This window comes from Phaethon aethereus (assembly GCF_964289735.1).
Source record: "Phaethon aethereus genome assembly, chromosome: 16".
In the NCBI taxonomy this organism is placed as follows: Eukaryota; Metazoa; Chordata; class Aves; order Phaethontiformes; family Phaethontidae; genus Phaethon; species Phaethon aethereus.
The window spans coordinates 17,807,782-17,832,983 of NC_138592.1; the positions used below are offsets into that span (position 1 = coordinate 17,807,782).

Below are 25,202 nucleotides of genomic sequence, written 5' to 3' on the forward strand. Positions count from 1 at the left end.
TCACGAGTAAGTGGTCAGTTTTTACCACCAGGGACCAAGCAGGGTTCTACGCCTTGGCTTGTGTCTTCCTTATATTCATAACTGATGTAGAAAAAGAGGCGAAGAGGAAGATTAAAGTTTTCTGACAAGAGCAAAATTAACCAGCGTTGAGATGCAAAGACTGGCCATGAAGAACTACTGAAGTTTACAGCATTGGCTAGTAAAATAGCAGGTGAAATTGAAACCAAAGACGAGGCACCTGGAAAATTGCAATTCTAATACTTGAAAATGCAATGAAAGGTTCCCATCTGACTATGACGACTCAGGAATGAGATACTAAGTGTCCAGTATACACTACACACAGTATGTCACACTATCTCAATATGCAGTGATAAGTAAAATAAAAAAAGAACCTAATGAAAGGGAATAAAGCATTATGAGACTGAATAAAACCCATGCTGCGCCACATCCAGGGGAAACTATCCTGTCCTAGTCACCTACTGCCATGCCAGTATCCTGAAGTGCATGCAGAAATCATCTTTATTTAAAGTCCTGCTTGTGAGTTTTCAATTTTCATTTTTTAAAAATATACTTATTTTATATATGCTACAGAATATATAAACACAATAGATAAAAATATGTTAGATATGAAACTATATATCTAAAATGTTCTATAATACATATTAATATACATTATATATAAAATATAGAAAGATCACTGAGCTGTCTCTGCATGGAGAACAAAAATGAAAATATGCGCTCACATTTTTTTTATTTTTTATTTTTTTTAAAGGGCAGGACAGAAAGCTGTTGGATATATGCATTTTTCATTTCCTGCTCTTTTGAAGCTTCCCAAGCAAATTCCATCTTGGATTGAGCTATGCCTTGCTCAGTTTCTGGAAGTGTAGTTTCTTGGTGAAACAAACTGATTATCAAAATATTAGCATCAAAGGAATTCCGTGAAGTCTAGAACATGCTATAGTCAGGTAAGAGCTGAGAAATGAGAAGAGACATGGCTTTTAGTGAAGTTTATCTGCAGCAGGTAGCTGTGCTATATATACACATCATTAATTCCCATATTTCTCTTTTCAGTTTCTGTGTTTTCAGGTTCCCTGTTCTCTCTTTTTCCAGTTTCACAAAACAAGAAGAAAGATCAAGACATTCTTAGAAATATGAAAGGTAATTTTAAAGCCAAAAAAATTCTTGGTGAATAAAGAGCAGAAATCAAAATTCAAAACTCTTTTGCATGGAAACTAGTTTTGAAATTCCTAGTATACTTTTGAAAACTAGGAAAACTGCATTACTTTAAAGTATCAAGAACAGACAGGTCAGGCATGAAAGGCGTTACAATTTGGAGTGCTCAAAATGTATACACCAGAGACTCACCTTCTCATCCAGCATGTCAGGGTGCTCGGTGAGCCAGACGCAAAGGCACTGGAAAGCTGCGACTATCATGGAGTGAAGGTCGCGGGAGTGGAGCGGGGCTGGGCGGCTGCACTGGTACACTATGTAGCTGCACACTGAACTAATAGCTCTCTTCCGATCAGAGGAATCGACCACTACTCTCACCTGTGTAAAGCAAGCAGCAGAGGATGAGAATTCTTCCACAAAAATCTCCCAGGGAAGAAACCATTTTCAAAAGCATTTTTAAATGCAGTTTTTTAAGAAATAGGAATACATGGTGGAGTTCTTTTATGATTACAGTTTAAAAGTTGTGGGTAAAAATATTTACCAGTGATGGGTATTGAAACTTAAAGGAAAGAAACGCTGCACTGAGGTACCACCACTTTGCAGCGCTTCGTTTCCAAGAGCAAGAGAGGTACCAATATGGTTTGATAAGAAACTAACTGCAAGCTGAATAAATTAGTATTTGAAAAACTTATTTTCAAATACCTTTTTCCTTCAGCTATAGCAATCCATTCTGTATCTCAGAACCCACTTGCTGCCAAGTCCCCCTTCCACGAAGCTTCATTCTGCTCACATAACTTTCCATGAGGCATATTCTGTTAGCACAGTACTTTCACCAGTGAAAAAGGGACAGAAAACCCACCCTCAGACAAGCAGACTAGCAAAAAAACCGATAAGCGCTCCCCCAAAACTTGGCACAGGAACAGTCAAAGCTGGATTTTTCTAGTCTCTAGCATTTCATCATGTCATATAAAGCTTTACTCATTAAAGTGCACCCTTATCCAAGCAGGAAGGTGGATAGTCTTGTTGGTGATGACACCGGAGCCAGGCAGCTGTACTCCACAAAGCAAGGGGTGACAATTCAGAGCCCTAGGATGAAGGCAGCGTTTCCTTCAAAAGTGTAGAGATCTATGGCAAATAGATGAGCTCATGAAAAGCAGGTTGGTGAACCAGCACTCTTGTAGGAAATGGGATTTTTGAATTTACCAAGTCCCACTAATAACCTGGTGCTGAACAGACACACGACAGGGCAGCCCCTAACCTGAGAAGGACTTTGGGAACTGTCACCTCCAAAGGCACAAGCAGAACTGGTTCTTCACTCTGCAGTTCTGCAGTAAGAGTTGATCTCTTTCTACCCTCTTTGTGATGAAGGGGATAGATATCCAAGATACCCCAGAGGAAGAATTACTTCAGTTGCATGAGAATTACACAGAGATTCTAATATTTAATATTAACCTGGTTAAGCTTTTAAAAAGATAATCTATTTTCACATTCCCATCTCATTGCAAGCCAAGAAAAACCCCAAAAAAACAAAAACTTGGCTTAGCTACAGTAGCTGCAGGAACCCTTGGTTTTGTACAACAATCCATAAGATGCAATAACCATACATTAATTCATTGCAGAACACTTTCAAAAGCATCCTTCATCTCATGCTGCTCCATTAAGAACAGTAAGCACCCAGTCCAACATGGCTGGCTCCACGCTCTGAAAAATGCCTGAGACACGCATATCTGAAAGATCTGTCACGTTCCTGGGGGAATATGACAGGAAATGCTGAATTGTCACACCAGGTCATCAAGGCTGCTGTAAATACACTAGACTTTTGCTTAACAACCATCATGAAGTCCAGCCTCGGGGCAAGGGCCCTCAAGCAGAAATAGGGCATTTTACCTGCCAACAAAAAAAGCAACACACAACCCCCAGAAGCTTTAGTTCAATCAAGGAATTGTGTGCAGATAAAGCTCTGAAGAAGGCGATAAATTCATATTTGTTACGCTATCATTTTCTAAGCTCAGAAAACCATTTCCAAGAGGACATAGAAGGGGAAAAGCGGGTACACCACTTGTAAAAAGGGCAATTAAGTTGTTTAATACCCTGGCATTTTGCAATCAAAGTTTCTAATTTTGTCACATAGTGAACAGACAGACCGGCCACCCAACCAAGCAAAGCTATGGTAAATGGTTCACAGTGGGATTGAAAACTAATGGCCCAAGTCCCTACAATGCCACTGGAAGCTTAGCCGCAAGTTTTTGCTCAGCTGTGCAACCTGATACAGCAGATGCGTCCCCTATAGCGGAAAAAACAAATCAAAACAAAATCCAAAACCAGACACACATGGGAATCGATGAGAAAGGTTAGGAGTCATCCAGCTAGCTCAACAAAACCAGCCAGAACTGTACAGTAAAGCCACATGTATCTGAACAACCACCCTGAGCTTCACTTTCGGCCAACAGGCATTTACAGGGCACACTTCATTCGAGTCACGGAGCACTTACATTAGGAGAAGATGAAGTACAAAAGGAGTACTGTTTTTTTCTTGTGTCCAAACAGAACATTTGCTGACAAACTCAGACACAGACATCTGTGTGGTGGCATGGCTTTCACCTAAACAGGACTATAATCCCCCTTTGAGAAGAGGCCAGGGCACACAAAACTTCACCTCTCACCTTTGCCAGTCCAGACAGAAGCTCCAGCGCAGCCAGAGAGATACTCATATCCTGCCTCCACTGCGAGTTGAGTCTTTGGGTTACCAGGTGAATACTACGTATCAGTAGTCCAGCAGCTGTATCTGTATTAAGAGCTAGGATATAACCCCAATACCACATACCACAGGGAGGGAAAATAACTAAGCATTAGTGACAGTAAGCAAAGCACAGGCACAAGCCAAAGCAGCCACAATACACACATAAAATAAAATTATACACAACCCATAATCTAGAAATTGGGTTGGTCACTTTTGCACAGGCTAACTCCCTTATAAACACCATCAGACTTTATACAAATATATTCACCCTAGCTTATCTCAGTTTTTTTTATTTTTTAAAAAAGACATTTTGGATAACCCAAATAAAGCAGACACCTTGTTTTCAGTTTTCCCTTGTTTGAAACATCCAGCTTCAAAATTTTTTTAATAAATTTCATACACCCTTACCTTCTGTGCATAGGAAATAAAAAAATCCAATAAAATGAATATATTACAAAAATATCTTTGAAGTTATGTCTCAGCTTAAAGACTCAATAAGTCAAATATTTAAAAGCTTTTTTTTTTTAACCTTACAGAGGGATATTTTTACAAGGACTTGTCAATGAAAATCCATCTGAATTAAACGTACAATTCAAACAGTGTACTGAAAACTAGCACTTCACTAATTTCAAATAAACAAATACTGTAGAGAAAGCACCAACATGTTTATATGAATACCTAGAATACACTAACGTCTTTCCTGCTAATCTCCCTCCTCTCCATAGTTATAGAAGTAGGGGAAAAAAACATTTTTGATTGGCAAGAACAGAGTTGTCAACCTAGGCTACAATATAATAAAGGTGATTTGTTCTCACATTTATTTGGTCAACATCAGTTAAACTGAAGACCACCGAAGGAGCAAGTTAAATTCCAGGATCTTGACACTGGGCCAGCTTACCACACACAGAATTAGTAAAACATGGATTCTGTTACAAAGATTCAAATATGCATGGTACAAGACACAGTAAACTGATGTTAATTAAAAATTCTCATGTTACAACAAATGACATCACAAGCATTCTGCTTAGTCGCTCTATAAAAACAGGAGTCCCCCAAATGCTCCTCATTGTTTAAGAAACAATGCTGCAAAAGTCAGGTAAGCATTTGGAATGCTGAATAACTGAAGCAATTAATTCACACTTGGTGTACTTTTATCCTATTATTGTTCATGAAAATGAAGTGTCTTGAAAACATATGCTGAAGTAAAACAGTTTGCAAATACCTCCTTTTTCTTAAGCTTTTACATTCTTATTTTTAAAATGTTCACAGAGTCCCTTAGTAGGATTAAAAACCAACCAACTAAAGGGTACATATGAGCACAAACTGGCAATAAACAAAGAGGTTCAAAACACCCATGCACATTAATGTATTAGCCAGAACTAGGAACAGAAAAAAAATCACAGAAAACGTCACTGGCATATAAGGACAGAGTGTTTTTAAGACAGCTGTCCTTACCATAATCCCTCAGAAGGGCTTGTGCTGGTCTCTCGCTGTCTGGTGTTGTGGGTTCCGTACTGCCTCCACTTGCAGTACTAATGCCACTGTTAGTACGGCTGTGGCTTTTGAAGAGGTTATTTTCACCACCATTCTGCAAATTGAAAGTCAGTTTTGAGCAATGAGAAGATTTTTCTGAGTAGCTTCCCTATACCAGAGGATGCTCTCAGATATAATGGAGAAAAAAAGATGATCAAGCCTCAGGATGCTAACTGAGCACCTTACAACAGCAGGTAAAATAAGTCATGCATTCTTTCTGAAGCGGTAACTTGATAAACAAAAAATACTTACTGTTTCCATCTGACAGCCAATGGCTTCTAATAGAGCTGAATCTTGAACAATATTTAACATTGCACCTGAAGAATCAAATATAAGAAGGTAATTAAAGACTGCAGTAGAATATTCACTGCTAAAATTTACAAAGAAACACTGAAGGTCTAACATACAGTATCACCATCCTGTTTTATACAAACTCTTTATAAGAGTTTTATAAAACACAGGTTTTGCTTCAGGCTTAGCCATTTGAAGCAGATGAGAGCTGATATAGAGAGTGCTTTCAGCTATTTTAAAAACATATTTAAAAACCTAGCTCTGAGCACAGGTTTTTCAAATTCCTCAGCTCAGAAGGATTTTGGTTTCACAGAGTGCTGGAATCACTCCTTGTCTCCCATCAGATTGTGCTCATTTAAAAACTCAGGTTACATTCAAGGTTATCTATTGATTCTGTGATTAAAATAACAATATTTGTTAAATAACTGAGAGACCTAAAATGAGCTGCGTAGTCCAAAGCCATGTCAAGGGTTTGACAGGGCTGGCCTTGGCTGCATTCTTGCCTGGCTCAAAGAGGCTCCCTTCCCCAGTTTGGCCATTGGAAGCCAAAAGGCAGCTGGTGACTGGCAAGCAAAAACATGTTTTCAAGTCTTAATGAACTAGCAGTTACAGACAGCAACCTGCTGGAAGATAAAATGAATAACGTCTGGTCTGTTCAGCAACCCTTAAGACATCTCATGCTGTTCTCATACTGATCGGTGACCAGTGAAATGAACCTCCAACCACAATAATACAAGGAGGTTTATTTTCACAAAGATATTACTGCCCCTGTCCCCCCCCCCCCCCCAAAAAAAAAAAAAAAATCAAGGCGAATATTTGCATCATTGATAAACTGTGGGTATGTACAGCAAATTAAAAATTGCTTTCATTTAAATTTGGCTAAAATATAAACCAAGTTTCCTAAATCGGGAAGCTAGCGCATAATCTGAAGTGCACTGAAATTCTCTCTGCCTGGAAGTCATCCCCAGCCTCTCACTTTCTGTGCTTTGTTTTCCATCAGTGCCCAAAACACTGTATTGAAAAAGCTGAAGCTCTAGGTGCAGGGCTAGCCAACCCTACCGTGTCCAAACTAGCCAGCAGGTGGTTATCCCTTCCATCTGGGGAGAGAGAACTACACAGAAGTGTAACACACTGTTAAATTAAAATTGCTGATGCATTCAGGGTGCCTTAGGTCAACTAGTGTGAACAGCCGGTATCTGCTTGGCAGCATCACCCCCAGGTGACAAGGAAAGAAGCAGTAAGGACACGGGCCTGTACCAGGCTGACACTGACACACTCAGTGGCATCAATTTTAATTTTGTCGTCGTCCCCCGCCCCCCCCGCCCCCAGCAATGAACGTTTAGGAAAACACCACTTGCTAATATGAAGGGAAATGCACCACTCACTGTCAAAAATTTAGTGAGCAGCTGGAAACAAACACTGGTTTTGTTGAGAAGCTGGTGGCACATGTGAGAATCTCTGGATAAACTGGAGATTCATGAATCCTCTCCAACCAAAGCCAGCAGGAAATAACTTCACAAGTGGCAAGAGTTTAACAGCAGCAATACACGGGAGAGGGAGTGGTATGGACTATCATGGAAATAGTAATGGTAAAAACCATTCAAGGCAGAGCATCTACCCAGCCAGATGCAAACACCAACTCGCAGCAGAGGCGTACAAAAACACAGGGGTAGGATTTAACAGAGCATCACCCCGCGTTTCCCAAGGTGGTGCAACGCCCTGTGCACCGATGCTCTGTGGGTCTCACTTGGAAAACCATAAATATCCTCATCCCTTCACCAGCAGTGGTTGCAAATCATTCTTTCAAATCATTCTCCCCTAGTCTTCCCTTAGTAAAGGAACTATCTCAACTGCTGCAAGGAAACTTTCCGAAAGTCTTCGCAGACTGGATTTGTTTCCCTTCACTTCATTGCTCACTCCGTTTTCTTGCCCTCCCTTATTAATCAGGTAGGCTCTCTGTCTCCCAGAACAAGGCAGACACCTCCCGCTGCAGTGCAAGTTTGCTTCCTTTTTGAACAGACAAAAGGAAAATGGTATTGTAATTATTGAAGGACAAGAACACCACAACGTGGAAAAAGGCACTTCTAAATAAAGAGAGAAAAATAAGGGGCGGGGGGGAAGAGAATAAAAGGCAAGCACACTTTTTACTGGTCTGAAAATATATTTAACTTGTGCTAAACAAATGTCATTTGTATTCTGCCAGTGCTGGACCACTGGTCACCCAGTATTTCAATTTGTTTCTAGGCTTAATCATGCCAAAAACTTAAAGTGTTCCTGGTAACCCATTAGTCAAGAATCCTTCCCAATATTAAAACATTTTTTCCTACTCGCATTCCTAGTTATGACTGACTTTCCCTGCTAGAATGTGCTTTCATTCCACCTCTATTTTTCAAGTACTATTCCACATTTGTAAAAAGAGAGAGATTACTTCAACAAAACTGTGAGGCTTTTCAAGATGTTTCCATTCTATGAGGGAGATCATACAGATGACAACCTGCCAGGAATTTCATCTTTTTTCTCGCAAAGCAACACGTAACTAATAAACCATATTCTTCCAGGACAGATTAAGACAGATACTTCTATAACACAGTTAATAAATAAAGCTGAAATAACCTAGTATCATTTGAGTGTTGTTGGGATCTGTTTCTGTTTGCAAAGCTCCTATAAGTATATTCACAAGCCTCAGCTTCAAGGAAAGGAAGGTTACTGGCTTATCATACGTTGAGCTGTCATCATTGCTGAATTTCCCTTCCAGGACAACCTGAAGGAAAAACACATTTATTTCAGTATCAATTAGAGATCACACCAGCATGGTACTGGTTTCAAAAGTCGATACCCACAGCATACATCGCTACTGACAACTTTCAATACAGTCTTACACACTTGCTGAACAGAGCACCAAATAAAACCCACAAGTCATCCAAATCCCACTCCAAAACAACCAGGAAAACAAAAATGGAAACGCAAAACAAGTGGTAAGTTTACTACCTCAGACTTTATGGTTCCGAAGTGATGAGGGAGAGGCAACAGAGACAGCAAGATATTAATTGAAGCTCTTCTTAGCTCTGTGGGGTTTACATAGATTTTGAACTTTGAGAGTTCTCTGCAAATCAAAGCATCATACAGTTAATCAACTTTTCAAAGGGATTTGGAGTCAAATTTAATTAAGTTAAAATCAAATATACAGCCACCCAGTGGTCTTAAACAATTTGCAGTATACAATGTAGCTGTTTCTTTCTAGGCTCAGGATTCTTTTTTTTTTTTCTTTTTTAAACAGCAGCAATAACACAATGAATTCATGGAGGAACCATCACTTGCTAAGGATTCTGTACCCGATATAAAAGCAATGAGCTGGTGAAAGTGTTATTTATATACTGCATCTTCAAAGCAGTATATGAATGAGCCTCTACTGGCTTATTACAACCCAAACCCACCCGGGGTTATCAGAGCTCTGCAGAACATGTTCACGCGCACACTGCGTAAAACACCAGCTGCTTAGCAAATAGATCAACTTTTGTCAGTAGCCACCAGCAAATTCTTCTAGTTATAAGACCTATCCAAAAGAAGCGGTGGCTCAGATTTAAGGCCAGAAGATAGATAGTTATACATAATATTTTATGTGTAACTTCAAAATTAAATGCAGTACCAAGACATAAAACGTATGTTGAAGAAGGCATGCACAGAGTTAGCAAAACGTCCAAAAACCTTCAAAGCTCTAACAAGTGGGGTTATATCTTCTGGTTTAAGAACCTACTCCAATTTCACCAGCCTGTCTAAATAATCAATTTTTCTCTTTAATGATGTGTAAGATTACTCTCTTAATGAATTCACTGCAGCAACAGCCACTAATGAATATCCTGTGAAATTTTACTTAAAAATCAGTAGGCTTTCAATATATTTGAGCTAAATCACTCCTTTTCCCTATTCTGACAGATACTGCTTTCCATCAGTGAATATGTAGATAACACAACTCACATGTTTTACTTAAAGTAAGCACTACTATTGCTTTAAAGAAAATTGCATTAAAATAAATTGAAAATTAGAGTTTATGAAGTGCTGTTATTATCACTATCAACTACATATGTAATGTGGGGCCCATACTGTATAATTCCTTCAGTGAAAACTACTCAGGAATGACAGAAACCCCAGAAGATAAACACTTCCCCACATTTCTGATTGTTTTTATATGGAAATAGCAATTTACCTGTCAGGTAAAATAGTTTCAAGAGCCGAAATGAAATAAGGAACCACAACATCAATCCCCTTCAGGTCACAGCAGAACAGAGGAGGAGAGTTTAAAATAACACTGGCAAGAACGGGGTGGCAAACGAAATCTGCTATCTGCAAACCCTGAATTAAAAGCATGTAAAATCTGACAAAGAAAGATAAGATTACATTATTTGCACATAAGAAGCATCAGCATCCCACATGAACAAGAACATACAGCTGCTATTTGATCTTTTCTATATAAAATAGAGTAAGTTTCAAAATCAGAGCTGAGGAATATTTATATGAGCATTCTCCCCCAAGCTACTTTAGCACAGTCGCATGCACCTAACCAGCTGCACAAAAAACCCCTCAGAAATCACACATATTTCATGGGAAAAGCCAGTGCAGCATAGTTTTACTGAAACCTCTGACTTGTTGCAACACATGGACTGGGAGCTGTGCAGATACCACCCAGATGTTTACTAACAGTGCTTGGATCACATGCTCTCCCACTACTCCCTTCCCCATGTAAGGATGGGAGAAAGACTTTGATTTTAACTCTCCAACACAAGAAAAATACTGCAAAATCTTTCGGGGAGGGGGGCGGGGGGTTGTATGGAAACAGGACTGGACACAGTGATCAGCGATTTGGAAAAATGAGACCAAACTACCCATCATAACCAGTTCAGATGAAGAAGCAAGGGGGCAGGAACCTAGCTGGCCACCACCCAAAAGCAGTTAGTTTCTTTTGCAGTTGCTTGCTAGAGAATACTTATATCTGCCCCCCGCCTCCTTTTTTTTTCTTTTTACAAGGCTTGCAAACACAGGAATCTCACTGATCGGCTAAGAGAAACACGAACTATCTATACACAAAACACTACAACACGCAAGAAACAAAATAGTTCAGTCTTCCAGGAAGTTTTGATGCCATCTGGGACAAATGTACCTGAACAGTTCGAGAGAGTCATGATTTGAAATTGATTCTCTGCCTCTAGCTTTTGCTATTTCACTTTTGAACAAAAATTTGGAGAAAAGGTACACTATGATAGGCAAGACTGCCTTATTTTGTTAGAAACAAGACTGTACACAGAGGTAGTTCAGAACACAGATGTTTTAAATAAGTGCATTTCTATATTTAAGGGGGGGGGGGAACAACAACCCACAAACACATTCCATCCCAGTGTTGTGGTGTTTGACAAGATAAGACCTTTCATGGTCTAATAAAGTGTACAAAGTCTCATGTCCGTACACTTACTGTTTCCATCTGAACAGCGTTCAGTGACAAATTAAAAAAAACAAGAATACAGGAAGCAAGAAAGTATCAAAAAGACAACGTTCCTTTCAGCTGGGAGGCACTTTAAGGGACTTCCCTTCTACTGGAACTTGAAGAAAACCCAATGAAAACCAGCATCGTGAGAAGATGAAAGGAAATCACTACTCAGTTTAGCCAAGGATCCCCACCTACAGCATCTGAAGTTTTTTTGAATTGGAAACACAGGATTCAGATAGTAACTGAATGCTATTCACTGTGCATTTACCATAAAGTTATACCAATAAAGCAACTGGAAGATAGGTTAGTACCGGGATAGGTAAGCTGGTAATATTTCCTCCCCAGTCTTCTTGCTACAAAATATCCTACACAGTGTCCCGCACGCCTCTGCCCTTCCCGCTTCATAGTTGTCTGGGAATTCACTCGCATCAAACATGGGGTTGGAAGCCATTGTGTCTGTGGACATTTGTGACCCTTTCCGGCGAAACTCCACGCTAGCTTGAGTTGCTATAGCTGAGAAGAGAAAAAACAGCATTTCACTTCTTTTGTTAACATATATAATAGGCTCATGGGATCCTGGACACAAAGATCAAGTCAAATTTAGTAGTTATGAAGTTGTTAGTTCACTATATTTGAGTCAGTGCCTCTGTTTAGAGAGTATATGTGGGTGTAAATAACTTTTTTTCTTTATAAGGATGACAACAACTGACCTTCATATTATAGAGCTTGTCCCAACTTTCTGCTGGGAAGAGTATGCTTATGTGCAATATTGGCTTCCTACCCTCTCTGTAGGACAAGGATCTTCCCTCACCTAGTTCTCATGTCCAGAAAAAATGAAGTACCACCTTGCCTTGGTGCCTTAAAATACCAAAAACATTTAGACAGTGCCATTACTGTGACCTCCAAGCGAGTGCTTCATTTTCAACTGGCCAACTAATCTCTTACGCTGCTCTGAACACCAAGCTGCTTTGATCCAGTTTTGTTATATAAAAATACTTATTTAAAAAAAATTCTAAGGACTGATATCAGAAAGAAAAATTTGCTGAAACCTACTCTAGTGATTTGATGTCTCTCTCCTCACATGACTATTGAAATTGCCAAATCAATTTGAGGTTAGACAGCCTCCAGACAGCAGCTACCAGGGAGGCTGGCCCCCTCTTACCCCATATCCCACAATAGGCTCCACAAAGTCTCTCAGGAGCCCGCTGTTACCTGAACGGGATGTGGTTCTGCTGAGCTTTGTGCTCCCTCCCTGCAGGACAGTCCTGCCACTCCAAGCCTGTTGAATTCATGTCTTTCTAGTGGGACTGCTGGTCGCCCTTCCACACACCAGTATCGTGCATACAGTACAGGAGGCTACTCGCTTTGCTGGCTTCACCCTTTCTTCCCGGATGGCAACCAGAAAAGATACACTGCTCTCAATAGGATTTTTTTTTTTTCCCCCCCTTTTTTTGCCCTTGGACAACTTGCATTACTAACGGCAGAAAAAGCGCGTTCCTTCTTATTTTTAGCTAATACTATATTCATTTTTAAAACTTTTATAAGCTACAAAACCAGAAAACAGATAATGTGTGCTCCTAACAGAATCACGCCAATGTAATTCCACCAGGACCAGAGAACTTCCTCTGTCTCAAGCCTGGGACACTGAGGAACATCAGGTTCACAATCAGTCTTGCAAACAAAGGCCTGTTAACACTTTGACAGTTGGAATACTTGTTAATTTACAGATAGGTTTTTTTGTTTATTTTTTTTAAAGGAAATGTCCTAATGACTAGTGTCTACTCTTAAGTTTTTGTCTTTAAATTTGTGGTTTAACCTACTGTTACCTTACAAATTTTCATTACAAAAGTAGCAAATAAGCACAAATCTTTATGCATCTTCCCATGAGCCATTTTTTGTCCTAAATAAGCTATCCAGCAATATATTGTAGTTGGAAAAAAACACTACATGCACAATGCATACAAATCAAACACTAGGTCTGTAAAAATAAGCTTTAAGTAAAAAAAACATGGTTAGTGCAAAGTCCTGAAACTCATGACATGATCACAGACTAAAGTACAGAAAAGATGGGACTGATTCAGGCAGATTAATTTGCTTTTGCCAACAATTCTCCCCATTCAAAAACACACACAAAAAAGTTACTTGTCTTTTTCAAGTAAAAGTGCAAAAGCTACAGAAGACAATGAGAATGAATTTACAAATAAAATATGGGGTTATGGAAAAAGAAAAGCATGACCGCAATTAAGGAAAAGCTACTGGTTCCTACTTACAAGATTTATAAGAAAGAAGAATTTGGATAAAAGATGCTGCAAGATAATAGAAATAAAATGGAAACAAATCAAAGGACAGCAGTAGTTATAAAATACTTTTAAGATGGTGAAATTGTAATATAAGTTAAGAAGCTTTTAGCTCTTTTAAAAAATAGATTAAAAGCTTTATGATATAGCAAGCTTGTTAAACACATAGGAAATTGGCATTCACGTCCAAAATTATGGTTTTGAAAGTACCATGCAAAACAATGAACAAAAAGTTACAAAATACTACTAAGGTTTAGAGCTGTTCATATGGATGTACATCAGTTCTTTAAATGGATGTATTAACCCTTCCCAGCTCAAGTACATTTCCCTAGGTCGCACTGTATGGAGAGTATACACTAGGCTGTCCTAAGGCTTCTGTGCCTTGGGGTATGTCTTGCAGGGCGAAGGTTGCTTACCTGCAGAGTTTCCTCACAGCAATACGCCTGCTTCCAAACCATGAGTTCTTGACTGTATGACAGCTCTGTCTTCCTTAACCCAAGTTGCAAACAACCCTTAACAGCAGCCAGTATATCTGGGCATGCCTGCCCCGACCACCAGCTCAGTCAACAATCTTCCAAAGCAGAAACAAAAGGCAGAACACTACCAGAAATGTCAGCATCTCAAAAACAATCTCCAGAGAACGAAGAGGAAAGTCTCCCACAGCTAGGTACCAGGAGAGAACGCCACCACCTCGTAAGAGCTGCTTCTTTGAATGTTCAGGGTGAGAATCAAGACCTGTGACCAAGCCGCTCAGCAACATTCAAGATGTCCCTAATAAGGGCTTCTTATAGTTTGTTCCTAGATCCCCAGAAACATGCTTTGGGACATTAATGACAGTAGGGCCAGAAGAGATGAGAGTAAAACTCTACCCCAAGACTCTCCCACTGCCAACAGCATCTGGGTGATACCAGCAACCCTCCTAGGCTAAGACTCCTTCAGTTGCTATAAAACACACAGCTGGCAGGCTTATGACTGACTTCTTTAGGTACAAGGATTAAGAATAAGCCCATCAGACTGGAAGATTCAGTTGCTGAAATGCTGGCACAAGGCATACACGAGTTTCTCCCAACTCTCAAGCTGCTGAAGACAGCAACTACAGCAGCATGCACTGTACAGCCAAGCTCGTCTAACAAACACTTCCTTCCAATGAAATTACACTCGGCACACGTACACACACCCCAGAGCTGTCATATTCAGGATTAACTTCATAAATTCTTCATAGCAAATTTCTTATGAAGGAGGTTTTTTCAAGTACTGATCATAGTGAGGTATTTGTGCCACACTAACAGCTAAATAAATACCATGCAGCCATCTAATTCTAAAGACTACACCAGCAGGATCCAGCTCCTTTCAAACCAACTATGCATTTTCAGTCAGATCATTTTCCTCTCTCGCCACAATACAGAATAATGTTCATTAGCTGCCTGCTCTAAAGCCATAAAGCTTCACCATCAAGGTCTCAGTGCAGAAACCAAAACCTGATACAGGACATTCAAGGCACAAAAGCATTACACCGATGATGGCAAGACCACTGTTTTGCTTCAGAATCCAAACAATAACACAAGACTATCTTGAAGGATGGGGCTCAAAGAGCAAACAGGAAGACTGCTTTCCAGGTGATAAACGTCACCAGTACTCAGCCATGTACAGATGACCTCCAGCTAACCTTGTGGGAGAGAACAATTCTCTCCTCCCAAAGAGACACACAAAACCACAGCACCCAGAAACATGAAACACATAAAATTACCCTTGTACCAATCCATACAAGGATTGGTATAAGAAGGCCAAGTGCAGGGTCCCACACCTCGGTCGGGGCCACCCCCAGTATCAGAACAGGCTGCGGGATAAAGGGATGGAGAGCAGCCCTGCCCAGAAGGACTTGGGGGTCCTGGTGGATGAAAAGCTGGACATGAGCCAGCAATGTGCATTCACAGCCCAAAATGCCAACTGCATCCTGGGCTGCACCTAAAGCAGCGTGGCCAGCAGGGTGATGGAGGGGATTCTGCCCCTCTGCTCTGCTCTGGTGAGACCTCCCTGCTGTTCTGTGTCCAGCTCTGGAGCCCTCGGCACAGAAGAGACATTGACCTGTTGGTGCGCAGCCAGAGGAGGCGACAAAGATGCTCAGAGGGCTGGAACAGCTCTACTGGGAGGACAGGCTGGGAGAGCTGGGGTTGTTCAGCCTGGAGAAGGCTCCAGGGAGACCTTATTGCAGCCTTTCAGGACTCAAAGGGGGCTTAGAAGAAAGATGGGGACAGACTTTTTAGCAGGGCCTGTTGCGATAGGACAAGGGGTAACAGTTTTAAACTAAAAGAGGGGAGATTTAGACTAGATAGAAGGAAGATATTTTTGACAAAGAGGGTGGTGAACCACTGGCACAGGTTGCCCAGAGAGGTGGCAGATGCCTCATCCCTGGAAACATCCCAGGTCAAGTTGGACGGGGCTCTAAGCAACCTGACTGAGTTGAAGACGTCCCTGCTCATGGTGGGGGGTTGGACTAGATGACCTCTAAAGGTCCCTTCCAACACAAAGATTCTATGATAAGAAGTTTACCAATGAAGATGACAGAAAATTGAGCAACACTCGGGCAGCAGTTATATTCACAGAAACAGAGAAGAGTTGAGGCTGGAGGGGACCTCTGCAGATGATATAGTCAGCACACTCTCCAGCCCCTCAAAAGCAGGGTCAAGTAGAGGAAGCTTGGTTACCCTTCCACCCATCCAGATATTTTTTCAGCTCAGAACCTATGAAAAGCTGCACATTTTTTCCACCACAGTCATTTTTCTTGACTTCCTTTCTGGAGGTTAAAGAGTTCAAGAAGTAAGATATGTGAGGCTCCAGGACAAGGAAAAAAAAGCAGGGGTCATAGGTAGTCATTCATATCAGCTTTGATCAACTGCTCTTTACTTCCTAAAGCTCATCAGAAAGACTTGTGGTGTTAGATGGGAGAAAGACGATGTGCTAGCCCATGTGAATCAGCAGGGTTCATGTAAAAGAACTGAACTAAATTCTGAACTAGAGACCACAGCTTATCTATAGGGTTATTTGTTAGGCACTCGCATTTAGCTCATGAATACCTCTTTAGAAATCATGTCATATGGGTTCTCATTGAGCATGTGTCACATGACAGAAGAGGAATAAAACACACATTCAAATGCAGTGTTCCAGAAAGGTGTCCCAAGGCATGGGATCTCTCTGCAGGACCAAGGATCAATCTGTATCGAGATATTTCACCTCCTTCTTTTTCAAAGTGGACCTCAGTCCTCCAGCCAGCAATGAAACAGAGAAATCACATCAGAGAGCTATGAGAGAAGAAATTCTTAACTGCATGGCATGGAAACAACCTGAATATTAGAAGGGCTTAAAGCTGTTGAGATCTTATACAGCTGCAGTCCCAGAACTAAAAGAAAAATAGGAAGACAATACTACATAGCAAAGCTGATTTTAAGAGCAGACACTTCCCAATCATAAAATATTTAAAACATCTATAAAAATAATAGCACTTCCTGAAGTTAATGCAAAGATTATGGACAGCAGTGTCAAACACGGCAAGAATATTCAAGCTAGTGTCAAAAGCATTACTGTACCAGGCTATGGAAGACAGCAGATGGATCACGATATACAGCTTATATAGCCAACCTGCAGCCAAAAAGAAGTCTTACAACAAGCAGATTTATTTTTGTCCTCTTTCCTAAGGGTAAGGATTGTGGCAGCTAACTGTCCCTTCTCTGCTGCCCTCTTTCTTCAAGACACATCTATATTGGGGAGCACGCGCAGAGGCTGGTGGATGGGCACAACACGCAGATCTGATTATTACTGATAGGCCCCACTTGTGTGATGGAGGGGGGCCACATTAACACAACCCTCACGGCCCACCTCATCAGTCCAGCACAGCACCTCCTGCCTTACACTACTGGAGGAGGAAAAGACTGCACCTGGAGGCATCAGGCTTCACAGATTAGACTCCCACAACAGAAGCTTTTCCATTTGGACTTAAACCTGATTTAAAAGACACTGATGCTTCAAGTCACCAGAAACTGCAGGAGCCAAGCCCTTTACAAGTCTTGATATATTTTCCCACCTACAGCAGAGGCTGAGCAAAAGGCTTTATCCAAAAGGATAAATCAGGCAATCTGACTTTGGTGCCTCTCTACAAAGTTTCAGCAATATGGGTCCATCTTCAGTTTGCTCTCGTCTGACAGCCTGCCATGGCATTGCTGTGACCAGTACTTTACACAGCGGTAACAACATTCATGGCATCCTGGAAGGGCAGCAAACACTTGACTAAATTCTCTAAGTTAATTCTGTCTTCCAAATCACTAGAAAAGCAGGACATAACACAGCCAGTCTTCTGGGTCTCCACCGATGTAATTCTCTCAGATCCACTGCTAATGAACAGCGGAACATCTGACATGCGAAGACTAGTGAGATCATCTGTTTATCTGCTGCTGTCAAGTCCCACTGTAAACCCAACTTCCTAGAGCAAACTTCTTCCTCCTTTCTCTTTCTTAGGCCAGTAAGCTCCTGATAGATACATCTCTTGGGAGAGTTTAGCAGACATTCAAAATACTACATGAAGAACAGGAAAAATGTAACGAGTGAGAAAGTTTATTCTTTTCTGAATATTATCACTAAAAGGAAGAAGAATGCTAAAAAAGCTTCTCTGAGCGGAGTATTAGTTTTGCTACCATGTCTCAAAACATCTAACCTCTAAAACTGAGCAAAGCATAGGAGACAAAATACATCTACCAGTTCAGGACTGAAGACAACCAAGGTATCAAGACATAGCATGGAAACACATAGCAACCGTTACTGAAAGGCAGCAACTTCACTTGCTATTTTAAGGACTTCTGTTTTTATAACGCTCTCCAGAAACAAGAAGTACCACTTTGTACAGTATCTGGAGTGATGTTTGACAATTTTTCAAATGTTAAAGAGTCACTATAAGAAGTTATTATTACTCAGAGAGATACCCAAGCAGATTTCAAATTAAGAATTGGACTCTTGTCACATTATTTCCTTCACTTAATAAAATTTTCCCCACTAGCATAATTAGGACTGCCGTGCTTGTTAGAGCAAGGGAGTGTTTAATAGTAAAAAGTTATTTTTTTTAAATTTTAAAGCCCCCACACCCGCTCGGCTAATAACAGGTGCTGGGTCAGCTGGGAGGGGTTAACCACAATACAGCACTTTGGATTTTTTTTTTTTTATTATACATATGTTAATCTTGCAGGTAGGAAATGTCAATAAAACAAGGTAAAAAGCATACGTATATTTTTCAGTAATATTTACCAGTCATGCTGCTGTCTCTGTTTATTCCATTATGAAGTTTACAGTGAACAAATGCTGCATCAAATAACCACGATCCAAAGAGGTTCAAGATGCTGTTAACCTTTGGCCTGCGAGGAGCTGGTAGTGGCCGTGGCTCAGAACTTGTCTGGTTTGGGCTAGAGAGTGGAGAAGTAGAGGAGGGTTGGTGCTGCACTTTTGAAGTATGTGCAGTAGTTACCTATTTGAACAGAAGAACAAATTAACTCCTAGAAGCAAGGAAATTACTTCCTCTAACTGAGGAAACTATCTAAAGGGTCAGCTACTTAAATATAGAATATGAAATCTTACAGTGCTGGTTTTCATCGTTGCTTTATTCACAGTCACTGCCCGATGCCTTCGGTTATGGGGTGGAGTGGTGTTGATAGCAGTGTTCTGGGGCATGCTCAGCCTATTTACTGGCGTGGGTGGTGCGCTATCTGACCGGGGTCGTGAAATGCCTGTAGATAAAGAAATAAAACAAGCTTTCAGCAAGAATTCTGCAGGCTCATACACAGCAGCCCAGTTAGTAAGCATGTGGGCCTTCTGTAAATAGACCAGCTTTCCTCCCTGCCCCCCAAAACAGCAGAAGTGAGAAAAACATCTTTCCTCTCTTACTATTAGCAGCAATAAATGCACAAGCAAAAGAAAACCCTGCTTGCATTAGCTAAGCAAATAATTAAAAAACACCAAAGAACCCCACACCTTAAGAACGTGGGAAATGGCACACAGGAGGACCAGTTCTAGGAGCAGGCAGAGGGAAAGGAGCAAGGTTCATTTGCCAAAGCCCATTTAATAGCTCACTTCTGCCAAAATTCAGATGCCGCTCACCTTTGGCTTGCTTTCCCAACCATACCTCCCACACCCCGTTCCAAGACACTACGATGTCTGGCCCTTCAAAGACAACTCAGCTCACTAAATTAAGATGAAACCCATCCACCATGCAGTTCTCTACTGTTTTTGAGAGCTGAATCAGCTTGCTGAACAGTCAAATACTAAGTCAGTACAAGAGATGGGGCAAGAAAGCAGAGCGAGCTATAATTTTTCTGGCAGCAGCAGGACAATAGATCAGTCTTTACCCAGCCTCAGGGAAATACTCGTAGTGTATAAAACTATTCCTCCCAGTTAGAATCAGAAGCAGCCAGCCCTCTGCAAAACTTGAAGTGACAAACACCACTTCTTCCCATCACACTTAATGAATATCACCACCCTCACACCCCATTTGAAAAATTAAGTGTGGAACTGCAGTGTGCTTGAAGATTTGACACAGATTTTTCTTTTTTACCATGTTAATTAATGCACACAAGTACTTTTCGTAACACGTTACAGAACAACTAACTCCTGCTAAACCATTAGTGTTACACCCCATGCAGAGTATGCACTATGAAATGTACTTGTTTGGGCATGATTTTTTGGAAAAGAGGATGCAGTATTTTGACGAACACACACATCATGCAAGTACATATTAGGGAGGAAGAGCTAAAAACCATGTGCTTTGGCACTTGGGGTAGATGGCAATGAGAACTCCCATTAGCCTTAGCTAAAAGGGTCCGTACTGCAGCTCTCAAGTCTGCCTGAGTGCTCTCTCACATCCACACCTACAGCCGGAATTTAATTTCACCAAGAGCTCTCCTGTGCTCAAGTACATCACAGACTGCAGTCTGTCATGGAACGCCAGGTGGGCTGTCATCACCCCAGGTGTTTCAGCTCGTTACATGAGATCTTCAGAAGTCTGAAGTCTCCGATTCAACATCCCATCAAAAGCTCATGTAGACAGCAAAGCTCCTGGCATGCTTACGGGAGAGCCCAGGGGCCCATGGCCATGCTCCACAGCTCGCCAGTGCGGAAGACCTCAACCCCAGTTACCATCACACCCCCCTCCCCTGCACCCAGACAAGGAGTTGTGTACGTGATCCCTGTTGCCCCAGTGGGAACGAAGTCTCAGGTAGCCAGATGCAGACCACAAAAAGGACTACCACACTGTTAGTGGGTCTGAGATAAGAACCCCAGACTATTTCTAAGGTCCCAGAGGAATTCACCACACCAGTCATCCCAGCAGAGGCGCATGCACTGTGCAAAGCTAAGAGCTGCCCAGCTTCTTCCTCTGTCTCCACTGCAAGATGCCTCCCTCACAAGTCTTACATTACAAATTATTTTATTCCCTGAAAATTAATTACTAACCACACTTTACAAAAAACCTTGGATGTAGTATTTTTCCCCCCCAATGCACATTTAATAGCTTTTTAAAAAAAAAATTAATTCAGCTCACACAGCCAGTAAAACACACTTCAGAGGAACACCTACCAATGCTCAGTTGGACTTTTTTTTTTAATTATTGTTTCAGTGTAGACTGCCAAATCCTATTATCATAGGTAGGAAGATAGATTTTGTCAGAATAAGGAGGAGGTTGTTTTCACTAGGTTAGGTCATATATTGCCTATATCTAATCCTCCTTTAACAAATTATATTATTTGACAGACTACTGAATATTTTAAATCTCACACCTGGTATTAGTAAAAAGCAATCATTACAATTCCTTGAAATTGGTGGTAAGACATCTGGAAGAACACAGTGGACACAACAGGTTTCAAGATTCAACATCATAGCTCAAGAAAAATGACCATTTGCATCACTTCGTAACTTTTTCAACAAAACTTTTTTCTACAAAAGTGAAATCCATACTGACAAAAACTTGTTTGCAGTGGGGAATACTGTACCAATAAATCTTTTCCTTGCAACAATGTTACAGAAACACGGACTGTATTTCTAATAAAAAGGACCTTATAATTCAGTGAGACAGAGGGATCTTAAGGTGTTTTGCTTAAAAAGACTAAACCATTAAGGTTTTTCCAAAAGACAAACCACATGTAAAAAGCTGATGGTCTAATTCTACAGACAATTTTTTTCCGAACACAGTTTACATATCTGCTCAAGTCTTCTGCAGTCTCACATCAGCTCACACTTCTGGCAGATTACAACATTTGCTTGCATGCATTTAAGCAAAAAAGCAGCAGGAGACAGGCAGCTCTTCAAAGTTTACAATAGCACATTATCTCCGAAGAATTTTTAATAAGCCTGAAGCATACTAAGAATAATGCCTTAGATTTCAGGTGCTATATATAATGTTACCTAAAACTTACCAGGCAGTGCTTACCTTACCTTTCAGTCAAATTTGAGCTACTCAGTTACCAGCAGACACAAAGAAATATAGCTTTTCTTCTCAGCAGTACTAGTCACCCACTAATCCTAAGCTAAGTGAAACTGGCACTTCTAGCATAAAGGTCTGAAGGTGACAGCCAAAATTCAATACCCTGTAAAACCAGGCACTGCACACAGCCCTTGCAGGAAGTTTATAAACAAAGTGGTCAATGCTCACACGTGCTAAAAGCATAACACTTGCATTCTTGATTAGACAAAAAAAAAAAAAAAAAAAGAAGCCTTGTTTGGGGAAGAGATGGCTATTTTAGACTTCAGATTTGTTTTGCATTTGAAACTAAGGCCATCTACAAGTTCATGCATTCAAATACTATTATTGTGTATACAGATGGTCATTTAAAAGTGACCTGAGGTCCCTTCCCTATCAATTACAGGATACACTTGCAAATGATAAATTGTTATGACTGTATTTATGGAGAAGACCGATTTAAACAGAATAAAATAACTATTAAGTTACTATCCCTAGTTATCCACAGGTAAGACAAAAGCATTACCTAGGAATGCATCCACTAAACAGCTGATCCCACGCATGGCACGAAAGAATATTTGAGGCAGGTGTTTAAGGCAGGGGTACTGATTCAGTTCTTGAGTCATACCACTCACATTCAGAAACTGCTCCTGAAATTTGGGAGTAGAGCTAATAATGGCTGGGTTACTCAAATCCACAGGATTACTGCACACAAAGAGAGCAAAATATACTTTAATCAGATTAAGAACAGCTGTTAGGATTTTAAAAATACTTGATGCAATAGTTTAAGGCATTTAAATAACAACAACACAAAACAGCATCCAGTATCAATTTATTTTTAGCTGTTACTCCATCAGAGGAAGTCAGTTTTCACTTCCTCGTTGTCCTTATTTAAAACATTACCCAAACACACTGAATAATTTTATTAAGATCCAATGAACCACAGCATACACTTGATAGAATAATCTCACTGTTGCAGTAATATTAATTACTTACAAGGTTCTTTTGAACTCAATTTAAGAGGTCCTTACATTGTTAAAATTCTCAAATTTTACTCAAAACATAAGCAATGAATTAAATATTGCCAGCAACCAGTGACAAGAAAGGGAGTGACAAAAAGGTTGATAAAAGATTGAGCATTTTTTCCTGACTGATCCAAATCCAGTATCAGCAATTCCAGATTTTGAAGAGTACCGTACTTGTGACATTACCATCACAAATGAAGAAAAAGAACAGTTTTTTGTAGTTAGTTAAGAAGTAGATTTTGAACAGTCTAATGTTTATCTAGTTTTAATTAGTCCATAATGTTTATATAAACAGGTTATTATTCTGGCCATTCAGAACATTAATGCCACGGCATTCCCAAGAATCTTTAAAACTAAGCATGCCACTTGGTTCTGTTGTATATTTAAGAACAGTAACATGGATGTTACAATTAACTGTATAGCTTTCTTCATAGAAAGAGAGAGATAAACCCATTTTAAAAATAATCTTTTGTAGGTTAAATTTAACACCCTGGAGAATGAATGGAAGCAGCATACATCTGTCAGAGCTATTGTTCTGCTTTTCCTGTTTGCTCTCTCAGAGAAATAAAACTGTTTTGAAACCTTGTTTTTCATATCTTCCAAAATGCCAAATAGCTAAAAATTTTTTAATTAAATAAACCAGTTTACATTCTGAAAGAGCCAAAGAGTACAAAATTGAACAACCCACTTACAACTTTGCCCTGGACTGCTGCAGGGCACTGGTACAACAAATCTCTCGCGCTTTACTCTATTTAGGTGCTTAATCTTAGCAATCTCCAGAGAAATTTTTCATGTGTCATGCACATTCATAGAAATTATGCGAGAATATAAACCACAGATGGCTGTAATTACAATACCTCAGCATATGTAAAAAGCGAAACCAAGTTTGTGCAATGCACTCATTATCCATTTCAGGAGGAATCAGACCAGCATCTTCATCAGGAATTTTAAATGGTGGAAATGAAGGTCCATATGTAAAACGCAGCAATCTAGAAAGCAAGTCAGACAGATCTGTCATTCAGTTAACACTCCTCAAAAATTTAACAGTGCATTTGAGCCTCAAGGTTATCAGTAGTGCACAAGTAAGCCCACAAGGAACAACACAACATCCTAAGTTTTCCTAGCAATCCCTATTTTATACAATCAATTTAGCCCTCTTAAAGCTTTGAAGGGTACATGCCTTGGAGCCTGCCTGAAGGTCCAACCAAATCAAAGAGCTGTTAAGGCATAACACCCCATAGCAGCTCTGTTTAGCCAGGGGGACTACCAATTAACACAGGCACATACATAACTGACAAGATCTTAGAAAAGAAGGGGCAGGGGAAGAAGGAATTTAAGCCCTTATCCTCAAGGCTCTTTAGCTTAAGTGTCCAATGACACCAACAAGTCACATTAGGTTACAGGTCTAAATTCCAAGTTACTGATGACTTACGATTTACACCAGCACACTGAGCAACACTTGATGCCATCCTACAACCAGCACAGGATTTGCAGTCCACAGAGTAGCAAGCTCTTCAGAAAAGGTGCACTACGTTTTACAGAAGCTGGGAGTTGCAGAACAGCAAAGAGCAAACCCACAGAGGGCTTCACAGCAATGCGATATATGAGAATAATGGCTTAGATAAATTGAGATCTCTCTCTAGAAGTGCTATAACTACCTGATGAATCACTAACAAGCTTCACTGAGCTACTGCCGTCTGATTTGACCCCTGCTTCATCCCCAGCTTTGTAAACTTACAGATCACTTTCCCTGATCAACATAACCTTGGTGTTCTCTAAAAGGATGGAAGAGATCCAAGTTGCACCTTCTCAATATCCTAGCATTCCCAGAAATCAGGTTTTGTCTTCCCCTAACGTAAGGGGAAGACACTTTTAGCACCATTTCTTGCTTCAGTTACTGTGCCCTTATTTCTAAGCTAAGAGGTGCTGGTAATGGACAAGAAATGTCCCATTCATCATTGCCCACTTAGAAAGACATCTAGTCTTAGAGAGAGAAAATCATGCCACAGTAGGCATGAGGAATTATCCAGCTCTCACAAACCCAGAAGAGCCTGGGCACACCCCATGAGAAGTCATGCCCAACATCTCTGTTCGGCAGCACACTGCACTACTTCATAATTCTCCCCTTATGAGATGCAAGAAATCAGTTTTTCAAGGATTATGGACAAATAGTAACTGA

The 25,202-nt window shown here is 40.4% G+C and overlaps 1 protein-coding gene across 2 annotated transcripts in view; it reads right to left on the reverse strand.

Moving 5' to 3' along the window:
• RALGAPB (Ral GTPase activating protein non-catalytic subunit beta) overlaps positions 1 to 25,202 on the reverse strand; it is a gene marked incomplete at its 3' end in the record, with an annotated part of 54,833 nt that overhangs the window by 21,013 nt on the left and 8,618 nt on the right. Inside the window, exons 5-16 of one of the 2 annotated variants that reach the window (XM_082007466.1) lie at positions 23,881 to 24,012; positions 22,525 to 22,703; positions 19,127 to 19,275; positions 18,800 to 19,016; positions 11,525 to 11,726; positions 9,939 to 10,106; positions 8,723 to 8,837; positions 8,348 to 8,495; positions 5,696 to 5,760; positions 5,366 to 5,498; positions 3,834 to 3,955; positions 1,366 to 1,548 (exon numbers count right to left, since the gene is read on the reverse strand). In XM_082007466.1, coding sequence (XP_081863592.1) covers positions 1,366 to 1,548; positions 3,834 to 3,955; positions 5,366 to 5,498; positions 5,696 to 5,760; positions 8,348 to 8,495; positions 8,723 to 8,837; positions 9,939 to 10,106; positions 11,525 to 11,726; positions 18,800 to 19,016; positions 19,127 to 19,275; positions 22,525 to 22,703; positions 23,881 to 24,012 — 1,813 coding nt within the window. Of the gene's footprint in view, positions 1 to 1,365; positions 1,549 to 3,833; positions 3,968 to 5,365; positions 5,499 to 5,695; positions 5,761 to 8,347; positions 8,496 to 8,722; positions 8,838 to 9,938; positions 10,107 to 11,524; positions 11,727 to 18,799; positions 19,017 to 19,126; positions 19,276 to 22,524; positions 22,704 to 23,880; positions 24,013 to 25,202 lie in introns of both variants that reach the window. The other variant, XM_082007465.1, reaches the window with a different exon arrangement.